Source organism: Anser cygnoides, chromosome 2 (assembly GCF_040182565.1).
Source record: "Anser cygnoides isolate HZ-2024a breed goose chromosome 2, Taihu_goose_T2T_genome, whole genome shotgun sequence".
Taxonomy (NCBI): domain Eukaryota; kingdom Metazoa; phylum Chordata; class Aves; order Anseriformes; family Anatidae; genus Anser; species Anser cygnoides.
This window is the reverse complement of record NC_089874.1, coordinates 1,023,077-1,045,482: the sequence shown is the minus strand read 5'-3', so window position 1 is coordinate 1,045,482 and position 22,406 is coordinate 1,023,077. Positions and strand designations below refer to the sequence as shown.

The 22,406-nt window shown below is 48.5% G+C and overlaps 1 protein-coding gene across 15 annotated transcripts in view; it reads right to left on the bottom strand.

Moving 5' to 3' along the window:
* Positions 1-568: 568 nt before the first annotated feature.
* The window catches only part of MAP4 (microtubule associated protein 4), a 153,032-nt gene continuing 131,194 nt past the window's right edge, over positions 569-22,406 (bottom strand). For 10 of the 15 annotated variants that reach the window (XM_066991024.1, XM_066991012.1, XM_066991017.1 and 7 more), the window contains 8 exons: positions 20,541-20,718; positions 16,205-16,264; positions 15,721-16,040; positions 13,328-13,456; positions 11,566-11,658; positions 6,726-6,807; positions 4,761-4,873; positions 569-1,696 (listed from right to left, as the gene is read on the bottom strand). In XM_066991024.1, the coding sequence (XP_066847125.1) occupies positions 1,487-1,696; positions 4,761-4,873; positions 6,726-6,807; positions 11,566-11,658; positions 13,328-13,456; positions 15,721-16,040; positions 16,205-16,264; positions 20,541-20,718 (1,185 nt within the window). In that variant the 3' untranslated portion in view covers positions 569-1,486. Of the gene's footprint in view, positions 1,697-1,797; positions 1,819-2,004; positions 2,183-4,760; positions 4,874-6,725; positions 6,808-11,565; positions 11,659-13,327; positions 13,457-15,720; positions 16,041-16,204; positions 16,265-20,540; positions 20,719-22,406 lie in introns of all 15 variants that reach the window. The other 5 variants (XM_066991019.1, XM_066991020.1, XM_066991018.1 and 2 more) reach the window with 5 other exon arrangements.

The following is a 22,406-nucleotide window of genomic DNA, read 5'->3' as shown; positions in this document are numbered from 1 at the left end:
TTGCTTTAAATTAGTTTGACGACCCAAGAACACTTTTTTTTTTTTTTAAATTTATTTACATTTCTTTTTTTTTTTTTTTAGTGTCATTTGCAACATCAAACGAGGAGCTCAAGAGCCTCAAAGAGTACGTAGCAATCCCCTCCCGAGTCAGAGCTGCAGCTCCCTGGCACTACAAACCTGCCGGCCCCAGCGGGGCGCTGCCCCCCTCCAGCCCTCCACAGACGTCCCGCGATCCCCGCCTCGTGCCCTGGGCGCAGGGTGGCCGCTCCTTCCTCCCCGCGGCCCCCGGCAGCCCCGTTCAGCCTGACGGCGTGGTTCCCCACACGTCAGCCTCGGTCAAAACAACACACGCACCACAGACCTGCTTGCCTCAGAACTCCCGGCCTGCGTTAACCTGCAACTCCACCGCGAAAGCAGCCTCCTGCCCTTCCTCCAGACCTCGGGCCCCGGCTGGAAAAAAAGCCAGGGCTTTGGCTATGCGAGTTAATAAATAAACCGTCTTTGCCTTGCTAATCCACAGAAGGTGCTACGGCATCCTCTAGGGCTGGCGGTTTGGCCCTACAGGAGGTTTTACGAGCATCGATTCAACTCATCTCGTTGCAGTCAACACAGGCTTCATATGATCTGTTACAGCAAGGAGTTTTCCTTTAACACATTCTTGTGCCTTTCATTTCAGACATGGCTTAATCCCATGAATTTTGCTCCATCGTTTTAAAATATTAAAAAACAACAACAAAAAGTTACAATTGCTGGATATGTCAATAAGAAGCCAGCACTGCAGCAGCGGTTAATGTCTCTACTCTCCTACGGTTAGGAAAAGAAGGAAAGAGAAAAGGAAACTTAGCATGGGTTTGTAGCACGATAAATCATCAACACTTCGTCACAAAGAATAAAAGGCTAAAGTCAACAGTTAAAACAGCCTAACGTGTGTGTATAATATATATCATCATCAAACAGGATCAGCAGAAACTGAAGCAGCAAGGAGGAAAAGTGTTTTGTTTTTTTTTTTTTCTTAAAAAGAAAGAGAGATCACAGCTTATCCCTATTAACTCTGGCCTGGCTTCAGCCACCAGCAGCGTAGGCGCGCTTCTCCCCGAACCTCCCGCGCCCAGCCCCGGCGCGCCGGGACAGCGGCCGTGGGCTGGAAGTCGCTGGGTGCCGTCCCCGAAACACGGCCACCGCTCCCTCTAGGATCCTCCTAACAAACAGCGAAAGGGATGAGGCGAGGAGAGGGAGGGAAGCCCTTCCCAGCCCCAAAAGGGACCAAAGGCTGACACGCTCGGGCAGGGGGTGCGCGGCCAGGACGCCCCCGTGCCTACGGCCGACCAGACGGCGCTGACCCGAGAGGAGGCGCCGCCGAAAGGGACGCTAGCCCTGCTAAACGCTGTCCCCTTCCCACCTAAAGCCAGACGCCGGGTTAAGAGGGCCAAGCTGCGTTACTGGGGGGAGCGCGAGGGAGACGGGGCGGGGGGGGGGGGCAGGGGGGTCACAAGCCTTGCTGAGAAAGCGCTGCAAGGGGAGCTGGCTGTTGCAGCGGTGACAAGGAGGCGACCGAGCCCAGGCTCTCGCTGACGGATGTGCTACGCCAGGGGGAGGTGCTGCTGGAAAGGTTGGGGGGTTTGGAGACGACGATTTCCGCTCCGTGGTCTGTTCGAGCCTTGGCCTTCTCACGGAACGTCAGCTTGTGAGATTCAATCTGCAGCGACACAAGGGCAGGTGAGAAGGGGAAGGGCAGGAGGAGGAAAGAGGAGGAGAGGCGGGGGGGGGGGGGGACAGGAGGGGAACGGAAGACGATACCATAATGTCATCATTAGATGCCTGGAAAATAAAAGGCAATTTTCTCAATTAAAAAAAAGGCAAAACCCTGCAGACATCGATACAAACAGTTCAACTTTCAGATTACAGCGGTGTGACCAGTGCTCACGGGCGGCTGCTCTGCCCCTGCTGCGGTGCTCTCCCCGCCCCACCCGGCAGAGTGCGTAGAGAGAAGGCACAGGCACTTACTTGTTTCTTGTATCTGAGTCTCGAAGCTCTGAATTTCCCTTTGGTCACCACCGCTCAGGGCAGTGGGCACTGCCGGCCCTACGCCATTCTCCCGCATCTCACTGCCTGCCGGGGCCGCCGGCACCTCTCCGTTCTGAGGGGCTGGCGGGAGCTGCCCTGGCTCCGCGCTCCCCTCAGCCTACAAGGAGACAACAACGGGGTGGGGAGGACGACAGGAGGAGTCAATCGAAAATGGGGTGGCGGCAGGGGGGGGAAACGCGGCTCCCCCGAGCCCCCTCCGCCCTCCCCAGCTGCCGAGACGCGCGCAGGGACCGGGGGCGTTCGGGGGAGGCGGCGGCCCCTCGGTTCCCCCAGAAAGCCGCCGTCCTGAGCGGCTTCCAGTGCCCCAGCACCCGTGGCCCAGCGGCACCACGCCGCCCCTGCCAGCTCGTCCCAGCGCGGGCGCCGTGCCCCCGGCCACGGGGTGCGGAGCTCAGCACCCCGTCCCCGCGAGCGCCCGTAACGCTCCGGTGAGGGAGGAGGAGAGACAAAGGCAGGCCGGGTAACAGGGCTGGGGCAGCAAGCTACGGGGTGGAGAGCAAGCAGGCGGATTGAGCAGATCCCAGTGAAGCAGACTCCTTCGTGTGGACACGTTTACGCAGCAGACCCAAAGGATAGGTAGCGGATCCCGAATCCAGGTTTGTACGAGGAAGCTGGACCGCCAACAGCAGGCCTGGGGGCGCAGCCTTTACAGAAAGCCCCGTGCTGGCCTGTTCTACCGCAGCTGGCGTCCCCAAGGGAGCCACCAGCTTCTGCCAGCCTGAGAGAGCCAACTGAGAGCCCCTAGAGAGGAGAGCAGGATGCCGGCGGGGCCTGCCAGGAGGGGAGCAGGGTCGCTGAAGGACCTTCGGGCACCACCAGGGCTGCAAGCACAGCAAGCAGAGCAGTGGCTGCTCTGGGCTCGTGCCCCTGAGCCCTTGTGGCCACGTTCAGGGGAGGAGCACGGGGAGGGGGCTGCTGTCCGAAGCAGCTCTGCTCTTACCCTGTGCCCTGTAGTGTCTGATCCTCGGGGAATAAGGCTGCTGCGCCCTCCTCGGGCTAAGCCAGGCCCCCTCCTTGCAGCCCGGTAAGCGCTGCAGGACGCAGCGGACTCCCTGCACCCACTTACATGGCACGAGCGCCTGGCCCCCCTGCGGGGTGTGAGCTCTCCCCCCCTACCCGACAGCCACATCTCGGTGCCCCTGCAGGGACTACGTGGCCTGGACAATCTGCACGCCACGAGGGCGGCCCTTGTGCACGTGGCTCCCCGGGGCACGCCAAAGGGGCAGCGCTAGCTGAGGGCTGCGGGGTGCAACGGGGAAATGACTTGGTCTCCGTACGGCAAGGCTCAGCGCCAGAGCCAACAGAAACGGGTGAGAGTGCCACGGGCAGACTCTGCACCCATGGAGACAGCCGGAAAATCAGTCTGGTTCTGAACAGGAAAGATTTTAGCAGGTTCGTGCCAACCCTCCTTACTGGCAGAGAGCAGCGGCACGTGGCCCGCAGACCCCAGCACACTGAACAGCCGGGCTTCCTCACAGAAAGCTCCCCGTCCCTACCAACACGCCGGGTACTCTACAGCTACTTTCAGCTCTTCACTGAGCCCAGGCTGAACTTTACGTAAAGGGTTGGAGAGTCCCGAAGTGTCCCCAGCAAACCCTCCGGCAGCCACCTCTCGCCTTGCTGTGGCGGGGACGACTGAGCACGTACTAAATATACTTGTGAGTCCTGCCGCCCGAGCTGCCCTTCAGGCCAGGGATTATTTCTTTCAAGCGCACACAGCATTTAACACAATGGCTCAAGCCAGCCGAACCCGAGGCCCTGCCAGGACACAAAAGTGCTCGAACAAAGCGATGCCGGGTGGTTAGGGGGAGGTTCTGCACCTCCGCCCGGCGCTCCTGCTGGGGGATGAGACCAAGTCACAGTTGTGACGCTGGAGCACAGGATTGGTTTTGCTGCTTCCAGGGCTACCAGCCAATTCAGAAGCAGCAGTGCTTTACATGAAAGCCCCAGCACAAGCGAATGTACCTAAACGTAATCCCCAGCACTGCTCTAATCGTTGCGTGGCGTGATAGGTCAGGCCCACACATCCATCACTCGGTCGTTCGAGCGGGGTAATTTCCCTCCCCGAAGAGCAGATGTCTCCTTGCTGCAGCGAGACCTACAATCTGCGGAGCTGGGGCCGGGGGGCAGCTGGAGTTACGCTTTCATGGGGAGAGGCAGTGAATCACACTGACAAGAACACACAATCCTTCCTTGCCCTCGGACAAAGGGCCTTTGGGCTGGGCTGCAGTGCAGGTTGCGGCTGAGAAGTGCTCCCGAGAGCTGCCAGGTGCCATTTCCCAGCACAGGGCGCCTCGATCTCATCAGCTTTACTGGGGGGAAGAGGGAGGGGGGGGGAAGAGGTCCCAGCAGGCCACATGCAGCAGCTCCGGCAGGCTTACAGAGCAATCCCTGCTCGCCGACTCTTAGAGGAAGGATGCAAATGCAAAGGGGCAGTACGAGCCCTGCAAGTAACGCAGAGCAGGAAGCCCATTCAGGCAGGCAGCTGAGCGGGCTCAGAGCTCTCCTCTTTTCAGCTCATACTTACTCCTGGGGTTCACAAAACAGAGACCACAGAAATAAATGGATGGCTACAAAAGGCTGGGGGTGGAGAGGCTGGGCTACATGAACAGCAGGACAAGGAGAAGAACCAAATTTAAACCCTACCCTGAGGTACCAGAGCTGGCTGCACCCACCTTCACTGTTCCTCCTGCTGGCAAGTGTCCCACGTTGTCCAGAGAACCCACTTTGGCCTGGGCCTTCTCCTTGAAGTTCAGCTTCTGGTTCTCAATTTTGACGTCTCCTCCCCCTAGAACAAGATCGTGTAGGGGTGAATTTATTAACGCCTCCAGAAGAGTCCCACTGAAGATCCGTCCCCTTCCCAGTCCCCACAGAGGAACACTGGGGATCCGATCTGCTCGGGAGGAGGAACACAGCCAAATAATGCGTTTAATGCCTCGCTCTCCCTCCAGTTCGGGTTCAGTTTAAGAACTGGCAAGACCCAAGTTGGTAATTTCCACCTGCGCAGGCCAAGGAACACCGCAGGCACACAGTGCTGCAGGGCAAAGCCCTGGAGGTGCCGTCAGGTGGGGACAGCCACACGTCCTACCAGCCGCCCGCTATCTGCATCCCGTGCCAAGGCCGCTATCAGCTCAGCCCACCTGTGAAGTTGCTGGTGCCGGGAGATGTTCTACCCCTTTTCCTTCGCTGTGTGCCTTTGCTCATGATCCCCACTCCTACTCCATCGTCAGCAGCTGCATGGCTGCCCGGACCGACAGCTCCCGCCCCGACACACAGACCCTCGTGCCACTGCCTGCCTGCACTCAGGGGGTGACAGGGCCAGCAGGGAGAAGCCAAGCTTGGGAAATGGAGGGAGGCTTCGGGTTCAGGAGAACCTGAAGGTCAGTAAAACAACCAGCAAGATTTCCCTGGGTTTAGAGTGCTGCAGTTCCCGTTAATAAACTAAGAAGGTATGTGCCGTCCGTATTCTGGTAGGTTTCTCAGAAAACTATTGAAATGTTACTGAGCACAATTTGCTTCCCGGTGACATCACTAAACACACAGTCCCCAGCACCTCAGGAGCTTTGCCTGGCCAGTTACGAAAGCCAACTGATTTGGTTCAACAAGATCAGTTAAAACATTTGACAACAGACAGTTCTGGACGGATTGCTCTGCTTTAATCAGCCCTGGACAAGAGCGGTCTTTGTTGCACGGAGCTTGTTATTACAGCGCGCCGAACACACAGAGGTCATGCTCGTGGCACCACGTTCTCAAAGGGGAGCGTGTTTTGCGGCGTTGATCCGTGGTGCTCTGTGTACAAGGTTGAACTGCTTTCAACCTAAGGGGCTGGCAGAAAGGGTGCAGGGAACTCCCAGGAGCAGACAAAGACGGGCCTGTAGGAATTGTTTTCAGCTTTGGTCAGTGAACTTTGTCCCTCGCACACGAATGTTTGGTTGCCAGTCTTCCCATGCAGACAGCTGTCCTCAGCTATGGACAAACCCGCAGAAGTCACTACACTGGCCATGCTTTGGGATGCCACAAAGGCACAGCTCAAACAACCTGCTAGCAGCCACGGTACCCTGAGCTCGAGACTTGCCTGCACGCCAGCCGAGTGGGAAGCTGGTCGTGGCTTGGTCAGGAAACCTGAGACTCGCAGGAATCCATGCAGAGTAACTGCTGGGTGCTCAGTGGGGAACAAACAATTCCTGCACGCTCATCCCATAATATGTCGTTAGAGAGCCCAACGTGTTGTCTGTAAGACAGGAGCTGCTACGGAACCAAAGGCTAAACGTCCCTCGTATCTGCCCTGAAGACCTGGAGGGAAGTTACTTTGTCCTTCCATGGCACCTTCCCCCCAAAGCCCTCTGGGAGCACGAACAAAGCTCTCTCACTCCTGAAGCAGTTGTGCTAAGTATCTACCTTGTCAAATGGGGTGGAAAGAGAACGAAGTCAAAGCCGTAATTACCTCCACAGGCACGACAAAATGCTCATCTCCTAACCCCCTCCTCTGCTCGAGAAGCCACCAGGGACCTAGGCAGCACTTCCAGAAACACCCCCCGAAAGCAACGCACCCCTTAAACTAGTTCAGCACAATCCAGGGCAGTATTTAAGTGACTTGCAGTTTCTGCAGACAAATCATGAGGAAATGGTAGAATTTCTACCTGGCTTATGCTTGATATTTGCTTTCGAGCCACACTTGGAGGACACTTTGGAAAGGTCAACTTTCTTGTTCTGGATCTGCACCTACAAGACAAAAAGAAACAAGTCAGCACAAAGAAGCATTTCCTGGGAATCTGGAGGCCAACGCACCATCTCAAACATCAGGTCAGGCTTAGCGAACCTGCACCCCTTTTCCACTGGATGGTTCTTCCTTACCCATTTCCCAGCCAGCGCACGTCAACGCTACAGAAGGCTTTAGCACTATTAAATGCCTGGACCAGCCACAAGTGGTTAATGTGAGCAGACAGAAACCGAGACCAGATAAAAGCTAACAAAGGACCAGTAACCAGAAGCAACTCTTGAGCTCATGGGTATGTCCACAGAATACAAAAGCGCTGGCAGAGGGACCACAAAAGCCAGTTCCATTGCCACGTTCCCCAGACTTTCTGCTCATGGCCTGGGCAGCTTCAGAGAGACGCCAGGACAGACGTCCATCCTCTCACGGTGCTACTCGGCCACCCTTGCTGCAGGGCCAGAACCGTGTCACCAGCTCCAGCTTTTTTCTCTACCTCTTACAACGTGTCTGTTCCCAGCCTCCTCACTGTGCTCCTCCCTCCCTGCCAAGGACAGGACACGAGGTAGGATCATTGTGCTCTGATGGAACAAATGGCTCGGACAAATGGCTTGAAGAAGCTATCCTTCTCACAGGCAGAACACCGGGAGCAGGGAAGCTCTCTCCTAGTAGTTTTCTTTAACCTCATTCTACCAGTGACCAATACGAGCGTAGAAAACCACCCATGAAAAAACATACAGGGTGATGCAATCCAGAAATCATGACATGTTCGTGACTCGGCAAGTGATCTTCTTCCAAGTCAACCATGAGCCAAATGTCAGAGCACAGTGCGTCAGGACATTGCTTTGAATTTGGGGAGAAGTGTCTTCTCTGAGGTAGGACAAAGGTGAAGTCAAAATGTCTTAGATTTTATGTCTTTTTGCTCTAAAAATATTTCGTCTCTGACACCTGGATATTCTAGACACTAAGTGAATTGTACAGAGCCCCACTTCGGACACCTTGAAAATTCTCCTGCAGCTCCAGGTGGACGAAAGATTCCTCTAGGCTGGAATTAACCTCTGCGTAACTAATTCTAAATCTCTCATTTCATACAGTCGTAGGATAATTTAATTGGAAGAAACCTCTGGAGCTCATCTGGTCCGGTGAAAAGTCGTGAAATGTCAGGTGGAAATGTCTACCATCAAACTTTCTGTGGCAAAAATCCACAGGCGTTTTTTTTGGTGTGTATGTGTGTGTCTTTTTTGTTGTTGTTTTGTTTGTTTTTGTTTGGTTGGTTGTGTTTTTTTAGTTTTGTTTTTATTTGTAGTAATGCTAAGAGGATGTAACCTTTCCATCCATGTCATCAACCACCAGCTGGCACCTACGTGCACAGAAAGTTCTGCCACAAATTGTTTTTCAGAGAAAATTAGAAAGAAGAACAAGAATTTGTCCACTTACAAATTACTCTAAAGGCTTTATGAAAACTACCATGATAATTTGTAGCACGTCGTTCTCAGGAAGCATGAATCCTCCTATTACTCGTGAAGAGGGATGAGTCAAAGCCATGACGCCTTGTTTGCTCAGCTCGGTTCAGCTTCCTGATATGTCATTCCCCGTATCTTGTACCCTGACTCAGAGACACCACACACTCCGAAAACATGAAATCATGGCCTCTGAATTTCATTTTTTTTAGTGGCTGCTAGTGAAGTTACTGAAGCTTTTATAATGTATTTGTTTGCTTGGAACTGGACTCTATTTCATAAAAATGCTTCTTAAAATAATGTTTATCATCAGCAGGAGTAGACATACCCAGTTATGACTATTCATGATTTCACCCAGGGATACAAACATTTATACCTAAATGAAAGTATATTTCTTGTAAGATTTCTAACGTGAGTTGTTTTCAGCTTGCAACGGGAGATGGGTTAAATGACTGGGCTTGCATTTGTAGAGCCAAATGCTCAGCCTCTGGTGCCAAGTAAATCTTAGACCTCAAAGCTCGATACAGAGGTTTTCATGGGAAGTGTGACCCTCACCACTTTTTACGTTTTGTGTCATACCTCTGACCACTTCCCAATGCATCTGAGCAGGTAAAACCAAAGGGTAGAGAAACCATATGTAAATTCCAAATGAACTCGTTGAATTTTCAACAATACGTATGCTATGTGCATTTTGGAAAATTTGTGTCTTTATTGTTGCTTTATTTAAAACAAGAGCAGAAAAATACTGAAGCCCAACAAAAGCTTTTGCCCAGGAAATTTGTCTTTGTGCCATGGGATTTCTGTCAAATGTAACAGAAATATGAAGGATATCTATTGCTTTTGAGCGTGGCTTCTTGGGTATCTTGGAGGGGAGAAGTTTTCTCTGGGGTCCTCCTTCCTTGCAAATCCTCAAAAGCCACCTGGGCATGGTGCTGGGCACCCTGCTCTGGGTGTCCCTGCTGGAGCAGGGGTTAGGCCAGAGGGACCCGGAGGTGCCTCCAACCTCAACCACTCTGTACAGAAGGCAAAATGGGGACCCATAATGAGTATGCCTGATAGGAACAACTTCACTTAGGCTGTCCATCACTTTTACCAGAGCAACCCTAATGCTGAATCATAATGTGCTACGAACCACACCTCTTGTCCACAGGATTCCTACAAGCTTTGACTGAAGCCACAGACTTGGAACAATGGACTTTCCAGACATCCCCATCAGCAGTGTGGTTTGGGAATTAAGCATCAGGAAATGTTCCATCAGGAGTGATCATCACAACTATTTGAACAAAAAAAACCACCTTGGAAGAGGACACTACTATTACAGTGCCCCAGAGTGAGTGGATATAAAAATGAGTAACAGGAACCACTTTTACAGGGAGCCAGACTGGCCTCTGTGCCTCTTCTACTCACATTGGTACTGCCCGAGCTGGGTCTGGGGGCGTTGGATGGCTGGGAACAACTACCTGAAGCTGGCTTTGGGACATTTGGAACCTGGAAAGAATAAGCACTTTATTCTCTAAGTAAAAACCTTAAGTAAGTAAGGGGAAAAACTGCAGTGGTAAAAGGAAAGTGTGGTCGAGAGAAAGAAAGTGGGCACACGTCCTCTGGAGTTGAAAACGTTCCCAGGACAGAAGAGCAAAACGTAAAGAAGAAAGCACAGGTCTGGTGATTTATCAGAAGAAAGAGTTCCTCTACGTAGTTATCTAGCAAGAAAAATATCCTCCACATTAAAGCACATCTCTGTTGGCCTCAAAAAAGGAAGCATACGTAAGATCTGTTGTCCACTAAAAGACTATGAAGGTAAGAGTGGCAAAAGAAGAGTGGCTTATAAAATACAGCTCTCCTCTGAGTGCACAAACGGCAGCAGCAGAAACATGCGGAACTGAAGAACAGCACTATAAGGGCACTAATTCACACGGTGGTCTCAACACCAGGTTTTCTTCCTGTGTTGCAAAGCAGAGAATTTCCCTGTGTGAGCCCTTCTGTGGGAAAGCTCCATCCACGTATGCATGCACTCCTATAAATATGCTGGGCAAGTAAAATACCAAAATACCAAATAAGAATGGCAAATCCCACTGGTGAGAATCAGCAAGCTGAAAAGCAAGGAGGGCAGAGATGTGCCCAAGGTTTAAGGAAGAACTGGCCATGTAGAGTAAAGATTCAGCCAGCTAGACACATACACGTAGGTTTCCCAGGAAAAGTGGCCCCAGCAGTTTGCACCACAGTCAGGACCTACGGAGCACCTCTATCTGCTGAACCTGACGCCAAACAGAACGCACCGACCATACAGCAGCACTAATTCTGGCCCCAGAAATTGAATATTAGCAAATACTTCACAGAGCGATGGTGCAGGGAGTTTCACTGAGAGTGGCTCTCATGTGCTGGGCCCAAAGAAAGCATCACAAGCTGTGGCAGCTGGGCTCCTCTTCTCAGGAGCCTGGCGAAAACACCAACAGAAAAAAGTTCCTTGTGCTTACGTACATCAATGTCTTTTTGAAACCATCCAGCCTTTGTATTTCTGCACACTAACGCTAGCACAAGCAGGCCAGCGCAGATTTGGTAAGGCGTCACAGGCTGTGTCCACAAGGAAACACACCCGCCAAACTACCACCACTGTTTTCCAAACCTTTAGTATCTAGATAGTACTTTTTTTTGGCCAGACACTTTCAGGATATAATACGCCAAACCTAGGACACAGACATAGAAGATTAGCCTTCCGTTTAACAAGCTCAACTCTGTTGCCAGAGATACCAGTAGCCTTTAAATTCAGAAGTTAATCACAGCTCCGAGATTAAGTCCCAGTCTTTTCTTCCTCCTTTTTTGAAGTCTCCCTTCTTGCAAAGCATGAAGTAAAATTAATCTGACTCAGATTAATTTTACTTACTCGCTCTACTAGCCAGTGAAGAGCAATAGGCAATTCTAGGCCACGATCCATTTCGTCTACAATCAGACATCAAAAGCAGGTCAGAGGAGTGATGAGGTGCCTCCACTGACTGCAGAGGGAATCCACAGTGAACTCGCTCCTGGGGTCAGCAATGTGCACATCCCACATTTGGTCAATTAATGCCACGTGAACCATGCGAGAAATAGGTCAGGAGCATTCGTGCTACTGTGCAACAGGACCCACACACCCGTGTATTCAACCTAGCAGCCCAAGGGGGGAAAAAAAATCGCCAGCCTACGTTATTTCCAGAAGCCCTGAAACTCTGCCATACCTTTCTGCCCGGAGCAGGGCATTCTACAGACTGACACACAACACGGTACAAGAGAAGGAGTTAGTAGAAAGACAGCTTGCCCAGAGCCCATACTTACATTCCCACCTCCAGGGACATGCTTAATATTGTCCTTGGAACCACACTTGGACTGAACATGGCTGTAGTTCGCTTTTTTGGAGACTATCTGGACCTAGAATGTTACAGAATGGAAAACAACACAAGGGAAGAGGACTGGTTAGAGTTGTCATACGGCAGGCTGGAGAGGATGCTCTAAATGGTGGGTAAACGAGGAGTCGTGTTAAGCTCGATCTGACTTTAGTATTAGGTGTGAAAGCAACTGAGGAGGAGAGTGAGAGAAAAGGTGAGCGAAACGAGAGGCTGCACAGACGGTGTTAGTGCGAGAGCAGAAGCACTGCCACCACCGACCGGGTGCTGGGGGTTAGCACCGGGCGCCTGCCTGCCACGAGCTGGGTCCGTGTCAGCCCCGCACGAGGCTTCCTTGGAGCTCGCTGGCGAGAGCTGCCCCGAGCACGTGGAGGCACAAATCCGAGCGGCAAAAACCAGCTCGGCCGCCTCCTCCCTCCACGGATGGAAACCACGGGGCTGCTGCTTCCAGCGGAGCTCCGAACTGGTCCGGGTCTGCACTGTACTCATTTCTGGTGTCTGCACTCTACTCATTTCTGGTCCGTGTCTTTCTGGTCCGTGTCTGCACTGTCCTAATTTCAGGTCCGCGTCTGCACTTCAGTGATTTCTGCTTGCCAGGACTGACTCCAGTCCTGGGTAACGCCTCTCAGAAGCCCTGGGCAGTAAAACCCCGTCTGAGAAACACTGTTTTCCAATGAAGGCTGTCAGACCTTCGGTTAAATTTTATCAGACAAGTCTGACGTTAATTAAATAGATGCAGAGTTTCTCCTTTAAGCTAAAAGGACTCTTTTTTCAAAATACAGCAAGAGGATGCTAAATGCGCTGACTTTATTCACCAGGGTGAAGTAACTGAGTTAGAGTAAGAGGCCCACGTTTACACAGGGTTAGTTACAACACGTGTTTAGTCTGGGAGTTATTTAACAGCACGAAACGTGGCAGAAGCCGTGTCCTAGAGTATTTGCTAGAAGGAGGTGATAAATTCAAAGCACAAAAGGAACCACCAGAAGATTCTCACTTTAGCAGGTTTCTAGAAGCTACTCAGCCAGCTCTGAAAGACTGGATTCAGTACAACAGAAGTTATGAAAACGTACTTTTTCTGTTAAATTTACATCGGTTTACTGGCTTCCTTAGCAGCACAAATCTGACCCTTCTCTACCAGGCTCTGCCTGATGATGCCTGCACTGAACCTGCGGTACGGGCACCCCGCCTCGTTCCCCGTCTGGTCCTGGGTGGCTCACGCACTACGGTGTCCCGACAGCTTCAGAGTAACCCACCAAATGGGGAGTGCCTAAGGTACGGTCAATGGGTTTCGATGCAGCCAGGCTGGGAACATCGCAGGGAAGACATTAGGAATACCCTTGATGTTCTGCCATCGTCCTGAAAAGCAGCTCTCGTCTCAGTTACACACGCGTGTTGTGTACGAAGAAGCGGTCTTAAGGGAAACTTCCAACTCAAAATCAAGCCCATGTAAAAGCTAAAATGAAGGGCTACGCTGAAAATGTTTTATAGCAGGCATTGAAAAGTTATCCACCACGGTGACCTCTGGTGTGCCGAACTGGGAACATCTCAGCTTTAAGAAAGAATGGGAGAAGTGTCTGTGCAGGGAACAGTGACACTGACAGGAGAAAGCAGAAGAGTTGAAGAGGAGGGAAAGTGACTCAAAATGGAAATGTTTTCCTTCGTCTCCCACAGAGAAAAGTCTGAAATAAACTCACTTTCCCATTGGGCTGTTTTGGGGCACCCTCTTTTGTTACGGTTGTTTTAGCTGTAGCCATTTTAGAGACCGCATTGGGTTCAGACTTTCGTGCAGCAGCAGCTGATTCTGGCTTTTTCTCTACTTTCCCCTAGATGGAGACAAACGGATGATTTCAAACAGCAAAAGCAAACGTGTGGGCAGGCAAGTACGGGAACACAAGCCACCCCGATAGATAAAACCAGTGGAGTGGCCAACCCAGGAGAACTTTTACGCGCTGTGGCTGTTGGCAAAGTAAATCGCCCGTCAGTAACGCTAAGGGCAGGAGGGGGAGCAACGCTGCTCAGACATGGGACGGAACAGGCACACCGGGGGCACAGAGCAATAAATAAGACAAGTTCTCCGTTTCTCAAAGAACTTTCAGGTGCTCTTCATCAGCATCCCGTTATTTCCCCTGTGGCCGCACTGACAGGTCTCCGAGTGAACACAAGACACAACACGGTGTGAAAAAACTCAGCCCGTCCCTCAGAAACCAGCAGCAGCTCAGGAGCACCTCCTCCACACGGAGGGCACCGCACAGGTCCCGGAGGCACACGTCCACGAGCCAGCTTTCTTGGCCTTGGAGCTCTAGAGCCCAGCTGGCCACAGACGCGCTGTGCTCCCACCTCCGATTTCTCACCCCCACGCCGGGGTGAGTCAGGCTTTGGGATTAACAGATGATTTATTATTTATTTTTAGCTAATCGAATGCAGGTGGACCTAACTGGTCTTGCTAAACAGAAAACTGAACACAAATTTATAGGTTTTAGAAAAATTCAGCAACTAGCTGAGAATATCATTTTTTTGGTAATTCCATTAATTTTGGTAATAATCCATTTTTTGGTAATCTGGGTCCAGATAGGAGCAGCAGACCCTGTGTTTTGGGGGGTGAGCAGAAATCCTCCAGTTCTCTAACCCACCAGCAGAGCAGTAAACAAATAAAAAGCCTCAGCGCTCCCTAGGCGTTCTCATCCTCTGAAAACATCCCAGCATAAATAAGACTACGAAACGGGCAGTTTTCTTCAAAAGCAGGATTTACCACTACTATGAAAATAACCACAAAACAACGGACAGTAAAACTGAATGTCAAAATAAATCCTCTCAAACCAGCACAATAACCCTGCACGCTAAAAAGCTCTGCGGTCCTACGGAACCCTAGCACAGCCTGAAATCATGGAACAGGCTGACACGTTCTCTTTGAACAGATGTTAGCAGGATCTGTGAACTTCAAATATTATATATTGCAACTTGAAACCAATTTGAAAGTGTCGCTGTCCTGTTCACAGAGTGAAAGCTTTGTCTTGTAGACCTCCAAGCGCTGAGGACCATCCTATGATGTAGTACAACTAAGATATCCTTAACCCCGAGGAATAATTCCACGCGTGTATCTCTGTGACATACAACACCACAGCCCAAGAACGCCCTTGACTTTCATGTGCCTAAGAGGAGATTAGAGCTCCCAGCATGAGATGAACTCTCTGGGCATCAGATTAAAGTTATATGCCGGGTTACTCATTACAGCAGACCTGCAGCAAAGGCGAGCGGGCAAATTAGTTCCCCTTTGTGGAAATTAAAGCCCTCTGACTGTGCGCAAGCTGCTAATGCATTTTGTCAGGCAAAGATGGTGTACCTGTTGTACAATACCCACTGAAGGTTTTATGATCATGCATATCCACAAAATGATTTAAACCCTCAGAAGGGGCTTACAGGCATAGCCCCAAACCTTTATCATGTGCATGGTAGACAGTTACAGTGAGAATTAATATAAGATCATTACTGATTGAGAGCCTCAAGTTTTATCTGTGTACACACTACTCCCTACAGCCCCTTCCTCAGTAACCTCTTCTTTTCTTGTGGCCACCAGAACTCATCTGAGGAGCAGTGTATGTTTCATTTCAGCTCTGACAAGTTGAACAGAGTCCCTGTTGCTAGACCTGGGAAAGGTGCTGTGGAACTCACACCTGAATCCAGATTTCCTGCATCGCACTGCATTATCCCACCTTCTGTACCATTCACCAGACTCAATTCCTCTACTCAAAGGCAGAGTTTTGGAATATAAACACGGTTTGAGCTTTCAATACCAACTAGTTCCTATGTTGGGATGTACGACAGAAAAACAGAACCACAAAGTTTTGAATTCCTGTACGTGTGCCAGCAAACACCAGGCAGGCTTTTAAGGTGGATTCCTTCTGTACCCTACTATCAATGCTTTGTTAATGCCCTCTGCATAAACCAAGAATTCAAGGAGGAGCTCTGCAGAGTACAAATATGAGAAGAGCAGTGAGGATACAGCCACCAAAATTAGCAAAGAGCACCCACAATGCTTAGGAGCTACAGTTTCAAGGAGCATATCGGTATCAGGTTTGAGGAAACTTACCTTTCCTCCACCAGGCTGATGTTTAATATTATCTGTTGATCCGATTTTGGAACGTACGTTTTTCAGATCTGGAGCAGAAACACTGCTGGTTGGGCGAGGAGGCTTGGAAACAGTGCTGGGTTTAGCTGGAGCCTTAGCAGTTGTTTTTTTAGCATCCGCAGTTGCAGTTGAGGTTGTAGTGGGTTTGGTTGCAGCAGGCTTGGGTTTGGGACGGCTGGTGGCTGCTCCAGGTAAACTAGGTGCGCTTGAGGTGGTGGTGGGAGTGGTGGCACTACTTTTTACTGCGTTTCCAGAAGCGCTCTTAGGGCGGGCCAAGTCTGCTACAATGATCACAGTGATAGTTAGAGGGAGGGCGGGGGGAAGATGGGTCAGAGGCCATTTACACAAACCTCCTCAGCGTCCTAAAGATGTACAGTGGCCTGCTCAGTAAACACAGCCGCAAACAAAAGAGGATTTGGATTAGATGGAAACTGAGCAAAATTACCTGATGGTGACTTTGCAGCGGTCTTCTTGGCATCTGCAGGTTTTGTTTCAGTCTTGATAGCTGCCCAACGCAAAGCACACCGGTTAGTATTTCAGAGTGAAAGCCAGTCTGCGCAGATGAGAAGCCTGGGATCCTGGCACAGCTTCCCCTGGAGGTCATTGCATCCTGACGGTCCTTTTTACCCACTACCCCTGTCTCGAACATGCTGTTTGAAAGAAAGCATCTCAGGAACGACCTGCTCTCTGTGAACATTGGGCTGAGGTCCTCCTCATCGCAGCAGCAACAGCCTCTCGTGTTTTCCAGCACAAGGATCGATTCATCGAAAGGATCAAAAGGATCATCACTCAATGATGCAACGCACTTGAGTGTGTTGTGTGAGTTTACTTTTTTTGAGTTTACATTTTTTTTCTTAAAATAATTTTCTTAATAATTTTCTTAAAATAATTTTCAGAGCCTGACAGCACTCACTCAAACATTATTTTAACTCTGACCCAATTTCATTCCTTAAAAATCCTTTCTTTACTAAATAGCAAAAGCAGAATCGCATTTGTCCATCTTTGATCTTGGTATCATTGCCAGATCCGTTCTAACCAACGCCAATTTTCTTGCACAGAAGTTATTGCACACTGTGGTCCCTACTCTAATTATATAAAAATAAAAATCAGTCACTAAACTGAAAATGTGCCTTTGGGCAAACACCAGTGGTCGTGACCTGATTACATTCCGCGCAGACAGAGGACAGTCTAAACCAGGAACGCATCCACATTTCCCAAAGCAGAATAAAACCATACACAGAACTGCTCAAGGAAAAATCACAGACTGGAAAATAAAACAGAACCTTATTTCAAAGAGCTCTTTGATAATGAAATTGTAGTTTTTGCTATTGATGACAGACAGCTTTGGCTAAAGTCTGCTTCATTTCAATAGCCAAATGAAAGCAACGTTAAAAATAAATACCGAACAGAAAAATCGAAGTAGTTAGAAACTACGAAGGACCCCTATCTTCTAATATTTAATTTCCATTAACAGCCTTAGATTTTTCAATAAACTCAAGTAGCTAGCAGGGTATTTTATGAAATGCCGGTATAGAAAGGAACAAGCAAAACAGGCAGACAACCACAGGTCAAGTTAGCCCGGATCACTCCACCCAGACTTTGCTAAAAGCATTCAGTTAAACACCACCGATAAGACACTAGCTAACGAGATGAAACACATTGGAATAATTTAATAAGGCCTTAAGGATAGATAGATACGTAATTAATACCAATCACTTCCAAAAGGCCCTGTCAAACCAACCTCATCTCCCTCCTTGAGACCTCAACTTTAGCGGGAAGAACTGACTACATGGAGACAATATGCGTAGTTCTGAACAAAGGCAGATGGACTACGATGCTATCTGGATACACACAGAGAGGTGATTATTTCCCCTCGTGTCAGCGGGGAGCCAAATGCCGGAACTCTGTGTATGTTATTAGCAGGTAACGTCAAAAATCTGATAAAGCTACTGCAGAAACGGGCTATAACAACAGCCGAGGTGGTCTTACACAAACGTAGCTGTCATTTTCACAGGCAGGGGAGAAGCCTAAATATAGATAAGCAAATAAACCCTGCGCCACACAACCCATGCCTCTTGTTTAGGAGAGGAAGTGACTGACATTTAATGCCTGAAAAAGTGAAACCACACAACTTCCAAACAAGCCACAATTCACACGTGTTTGTGTGCTGAGAATGACCGAACATTTGAGCGAACCGCAAGAAAGCGCCTCTCTTTAGACACCTGAAAAGCAGGAGCAGATTTCCTTCTGAAACGCCTTTTTCAGCCAGAAACTTTTAACCTGGCCTCATGCTAGGTTGTGCGAAACGAAGCTGTGACCAGAAGAGATCCAGTTCTCCATCACCTGCAGCTCTGCACCTCGCTGAAGCTGCGTCTGCTCTGCCCGATCTGAATTGATGCTGTTCGGCTCGCTTCGTGGCTTCGCAACACCACTCACCCCCTATAACGCCCTTGCTTTCTCCTCTCCCAAAAGAAGCCTCCCTTTTTTTTATTTTATTTTTTTTACCGTTCATGACTCCCCCAAGCATTCCCAGATCCAGACAAAGCTTCTCTAACTCCTGGTGGAGTTTCTCCAGCTGCCCTCAGCTCTCCATCGCCCACCCAGGCCTCTCGCTGTTCTCTGGCAATGTCCCTCCACGCTCGGGTGCAGAACCTCTCCCGCCGCACATCTCGCCACTTGGAACAACTTTTCTGCGTCTCTGCACCACTGGCTCCATCTCCTTTCAAATGTCATCAGAAAACCCTTCTTTGTTTGTCTCTCAGTTTGGGAAGGAGAAATTAACTCAGCTGAACTCATTAAAATGTGTTAAGCATTCTGTGCTGTGGTTTGCATAAAAGACCACACAAAATGAATTTTACAGGAATGTCCGCAGGATTAGTTAAGATACGTGGCTCTTGGAAAGTGCAATGCTTCCTCTGCGCAGGATTAATTATATTTTCCCCTTGAGCAAGAAGTGTGGGATGTCCATCTAGTCTAATACGTTTGAACACAGTTCTAACACTATTATTCTTTTGGCAAAGATGGGTTATGAATTCATGCTTTGGGACTCAGAGCAAAGCAACTAACTTGCATCAGTTTTTACCTGTTTATTGGCAAATTTGGATAAATGACCAAATTTGGGACTCAGAGCAAAGCAGCTAGCATGCATTAATTTTTACCCATTTATTGGCAAATTTGGATAAATGACTAATGAGATCCAGTCATTTGAAAAGCCTTGAGAACATTTAACTATATTTTCATCTGAAATTGAATCTCTCAAACTGTTAAGGTGAGTGGAAATAATGTTTTCATGAAGCTAATATTCTGCTCATGCTTCTTGCTGACTCTGTTAAACTCGTGGGAAATTCCCTCTTTGGCAGCAGTGCCCGGGATGGGATACGGCTTTTGGATGAAGCTGATGTGATTTCAGCTCCAAATTCTTCCAGCACTAATGAAGAGGAAAAAAACAGAGTCCATACAGAGGAAGAAGGCGAAGCTCTTTCCTCACAGCAGTTCATCTTTGTGTGGCTAAGAGAGAATTAAACTAAGCAAGCGCAGCACCCAAGCCCACTCCAAACCCACCCATTTCACAACGGAGCGGGAAGTCAGACTTCAGCCAGTCCAACACCTGAATCCTCCCATTCTGCTCCAAGCTGTCCATGAGCTACAAACATCTTCTGAACAATTTCGACCAGACTCGCTGACAAAGCTAAAAGCATAGCTTGATCCCATAAATAACCGAGTATCTGAAAGAGAAGCCAGTATCTTCTTGCCTGACTTTTTTCTTTTTAAATCCTTTCAACATTCCATGTCTAGACTTTGAAAATGACAATAAAGAAATAGAAAGTTCAGTTATTTAGCTATCTCGAGGCCTAAAATTATAGGACCTCATCTTATAATTCCAGTAAGAAGAACACACTACAGGTGAGCTGGCACCTGTTACAAAACAGCCAGCTGGAAATACACCAAAACAAGATTTGCCACATTCCAAGGCAACCTGTAGCAATGGATAACCGTCCTCACTTAAAGTTCTGCCTTCATCACCTTCCAGCCCTTTATCTCGACATACCTGTGTGCTATAAGGGGAAGCTATGCACTTTTCTCCACTTCAACTTTGTTTTTTTTTTAGATGCACCAGTTTGAGAACTTAAAGCACCATCCTGAAGATTTGCTTTCCGCAAGTTTTAATTTGTTTTGAGTGATTATTTTAACTGCTACTGTAAGAAAATAAAGAGGTAGTAACATCCTTTCTCTTAAATCAAAGGTTCAGCAATTCTATTAATTCTGAATCACACAGAGCTGATTCAAGCTGACCTGGAAGAAGCTCATTCAGATTTGGTTTTGGAAGAGGAAGCTCTGGCAAGAAAAAACCATCTCCACGCTTTGGCACAAGTTCCTGTCCCATGTTGTATTAAGACAGTTAATACTTATTTTAATATATAGACAGCTATAGTTAAGCCTCTGGTCACTTCTGACTAACAGGTAGGCCAGTTTACACCTCTCAGAAGAGCTGGTTCACAGCAGCTACAGCTTCTCCTAAGTGGCTGCATTTCAAGGTTGTAGGTTTCTTTTTTTCTTTTGAACCTGAAGGTATCAATCTTGTTTACTAAGAGGCTAATTTTAATAAAATTGGGGTCACAGGGCGATGCCAACATGATGACACCTTGGCAGAGCAAAAACTTGTCTGTAGTACTGGGATACGTGACGGACACACACCTTTGTGAGAACCAGTGGTGCTACTCAAACAGAAAACCTGCGGCTGTTTAGAGAGAGCTCCTGAAGACAAACAGAAGATTACTTACATGTTGGCCTCTTCGGTGGAGAAGTAGTGGTACTTTTTGCCCCAGCAGCTGCCGTGACTGGAGATGCCGCTGTTGTCTTAGGAGCAGCAGGGGTGCTCCTGGCAGTAGTTCTAGGAGTGACAGATGACGGAGGCTTTGAAAGTGAGGTCCGCTTATCTGGGCTCTTTGCATCTGTAACCTGAAAATGGATGGGCTCCGTTAAAGCCAGAATTTCACTGACAGTCTCTTCAAAATGTTTGCCAACAAAAAGCATGAAATAAATTGAATTTTTTTCTAATATGGAAGACACAATTGTGTAAGTTCTTGAACACGTAAGCTGGGCACTGTTGAGGCATTTTAAAGCAGAAAATTAAAAAAACATAATTAAGGTGGGCAGAAGTGGCTGACTACATCCAGCAGTGCTGGACACACCGAATATTAGAATTCATCCAGACCCGTTCCAGCATTAGTGCTTGGTGTCCACTTACAGATGTGAACAAGGCAGTGATTTCCAAACACGATGGAAAACACGGGTCCACTAGCAGTACTGCTGGGAGAGGGTCCTTTCCTTCAGAGCAGAAATGCTTTCTAAGCTAAGCATACTCTTAAGTATTGAGATCCTGAGTTAATACATGAAAACAAATGACATGAGTGATTACATCAAACAGGAATTCAGAATCACGCAAAAACTCAAATAAAACTGACGACACTGATTTGCAGAAAAAAACTAATCTGTGCCAATTTGGTTTTCCTTAAAACGCTACAGTCAGCGACTTCTGCCTGCTAGGAGTTCAGCTCAAGCCCCGTTGTTCAGTGTTACCTGCCCAAGTGCCAGCATTTCCACCCAGAGGGATACGGACTTTGCTCCAGCAAGTACAGATTTACATCTTTGCTTTCGAATTCTTTGTTACTTTCATTTAACTAGTTTTTACAAGAAGCTCCAATGCAGTTATTTAAGCTTTAGTGTGTAATAAAAACAATAGTGTTTAAGCATAAGCTGAAAGCTTCTGAAATAGTTTTTGATATTCCCTTCCAAATTTCAGTTCTTCTACTATGCGGTAACTCGGATGTAAAGAATCGTGAACAGAAAGGTCTTCTGACTAGGGCTAAACAAAGACGCAGATAAGACCTTAGCCAAATGTATCTCAAGCAGACATAAGAGGTGAAATAATTTCATGTGTCAAGCTCAGTGAGAGCAGAAAATTCATCTTAACATCAATATGATTCCAGGCAAAAGCTGATTACATTTCTACAGTGTTTAAACTCGCAGGGGCAGGGGAGGGATGCTCCACACGTCCAGTACCTAGCTCCAGATGTGCACAATGCAGAAGGGTCACAGAGTCGGTGCAGGGAAAATTCAAGGGACATTTCCCATTCTTAACAGTGCATGTGGATACCTCCCTGAGCATTAAGACGGAACACTAAGAATTGTCCACAAGTCTTCTTACTGGAGAGTTACAAATCTCCAAATTTCCTAAGCACATACAAGTATTATCAGTTACCTCTCCACAGTTTTTATAATGGCCAGACATCATAAAGAGACAATCATGGGGAAATACCGAAGTGTGCACACTGATTTTTTCCCCCTCAATATTAATATTGAAGCTCTCCACTCAGTTTTCCCATGCTCCTGTCAGGATTTAACAGCTATCCTGGGTTTGCAATGTATCTAAAAATTTAAAAAATCCTCCTTTAGTAATGGTGAGACATGAAGAAATATCTTGTGTACTTTGACAGTCCCACAAGGAAAACCATACTAATACAGTCAAGTTTCATTTTCTCCTTCGCGATGACACCATTAAATGCCTGGGACCCGAGGCTGTAAGTGGGTTAGTGGCAGCTGATGCCAATAACCGTGCGTGTCTTGCAGTGAATCACGTTCATTAT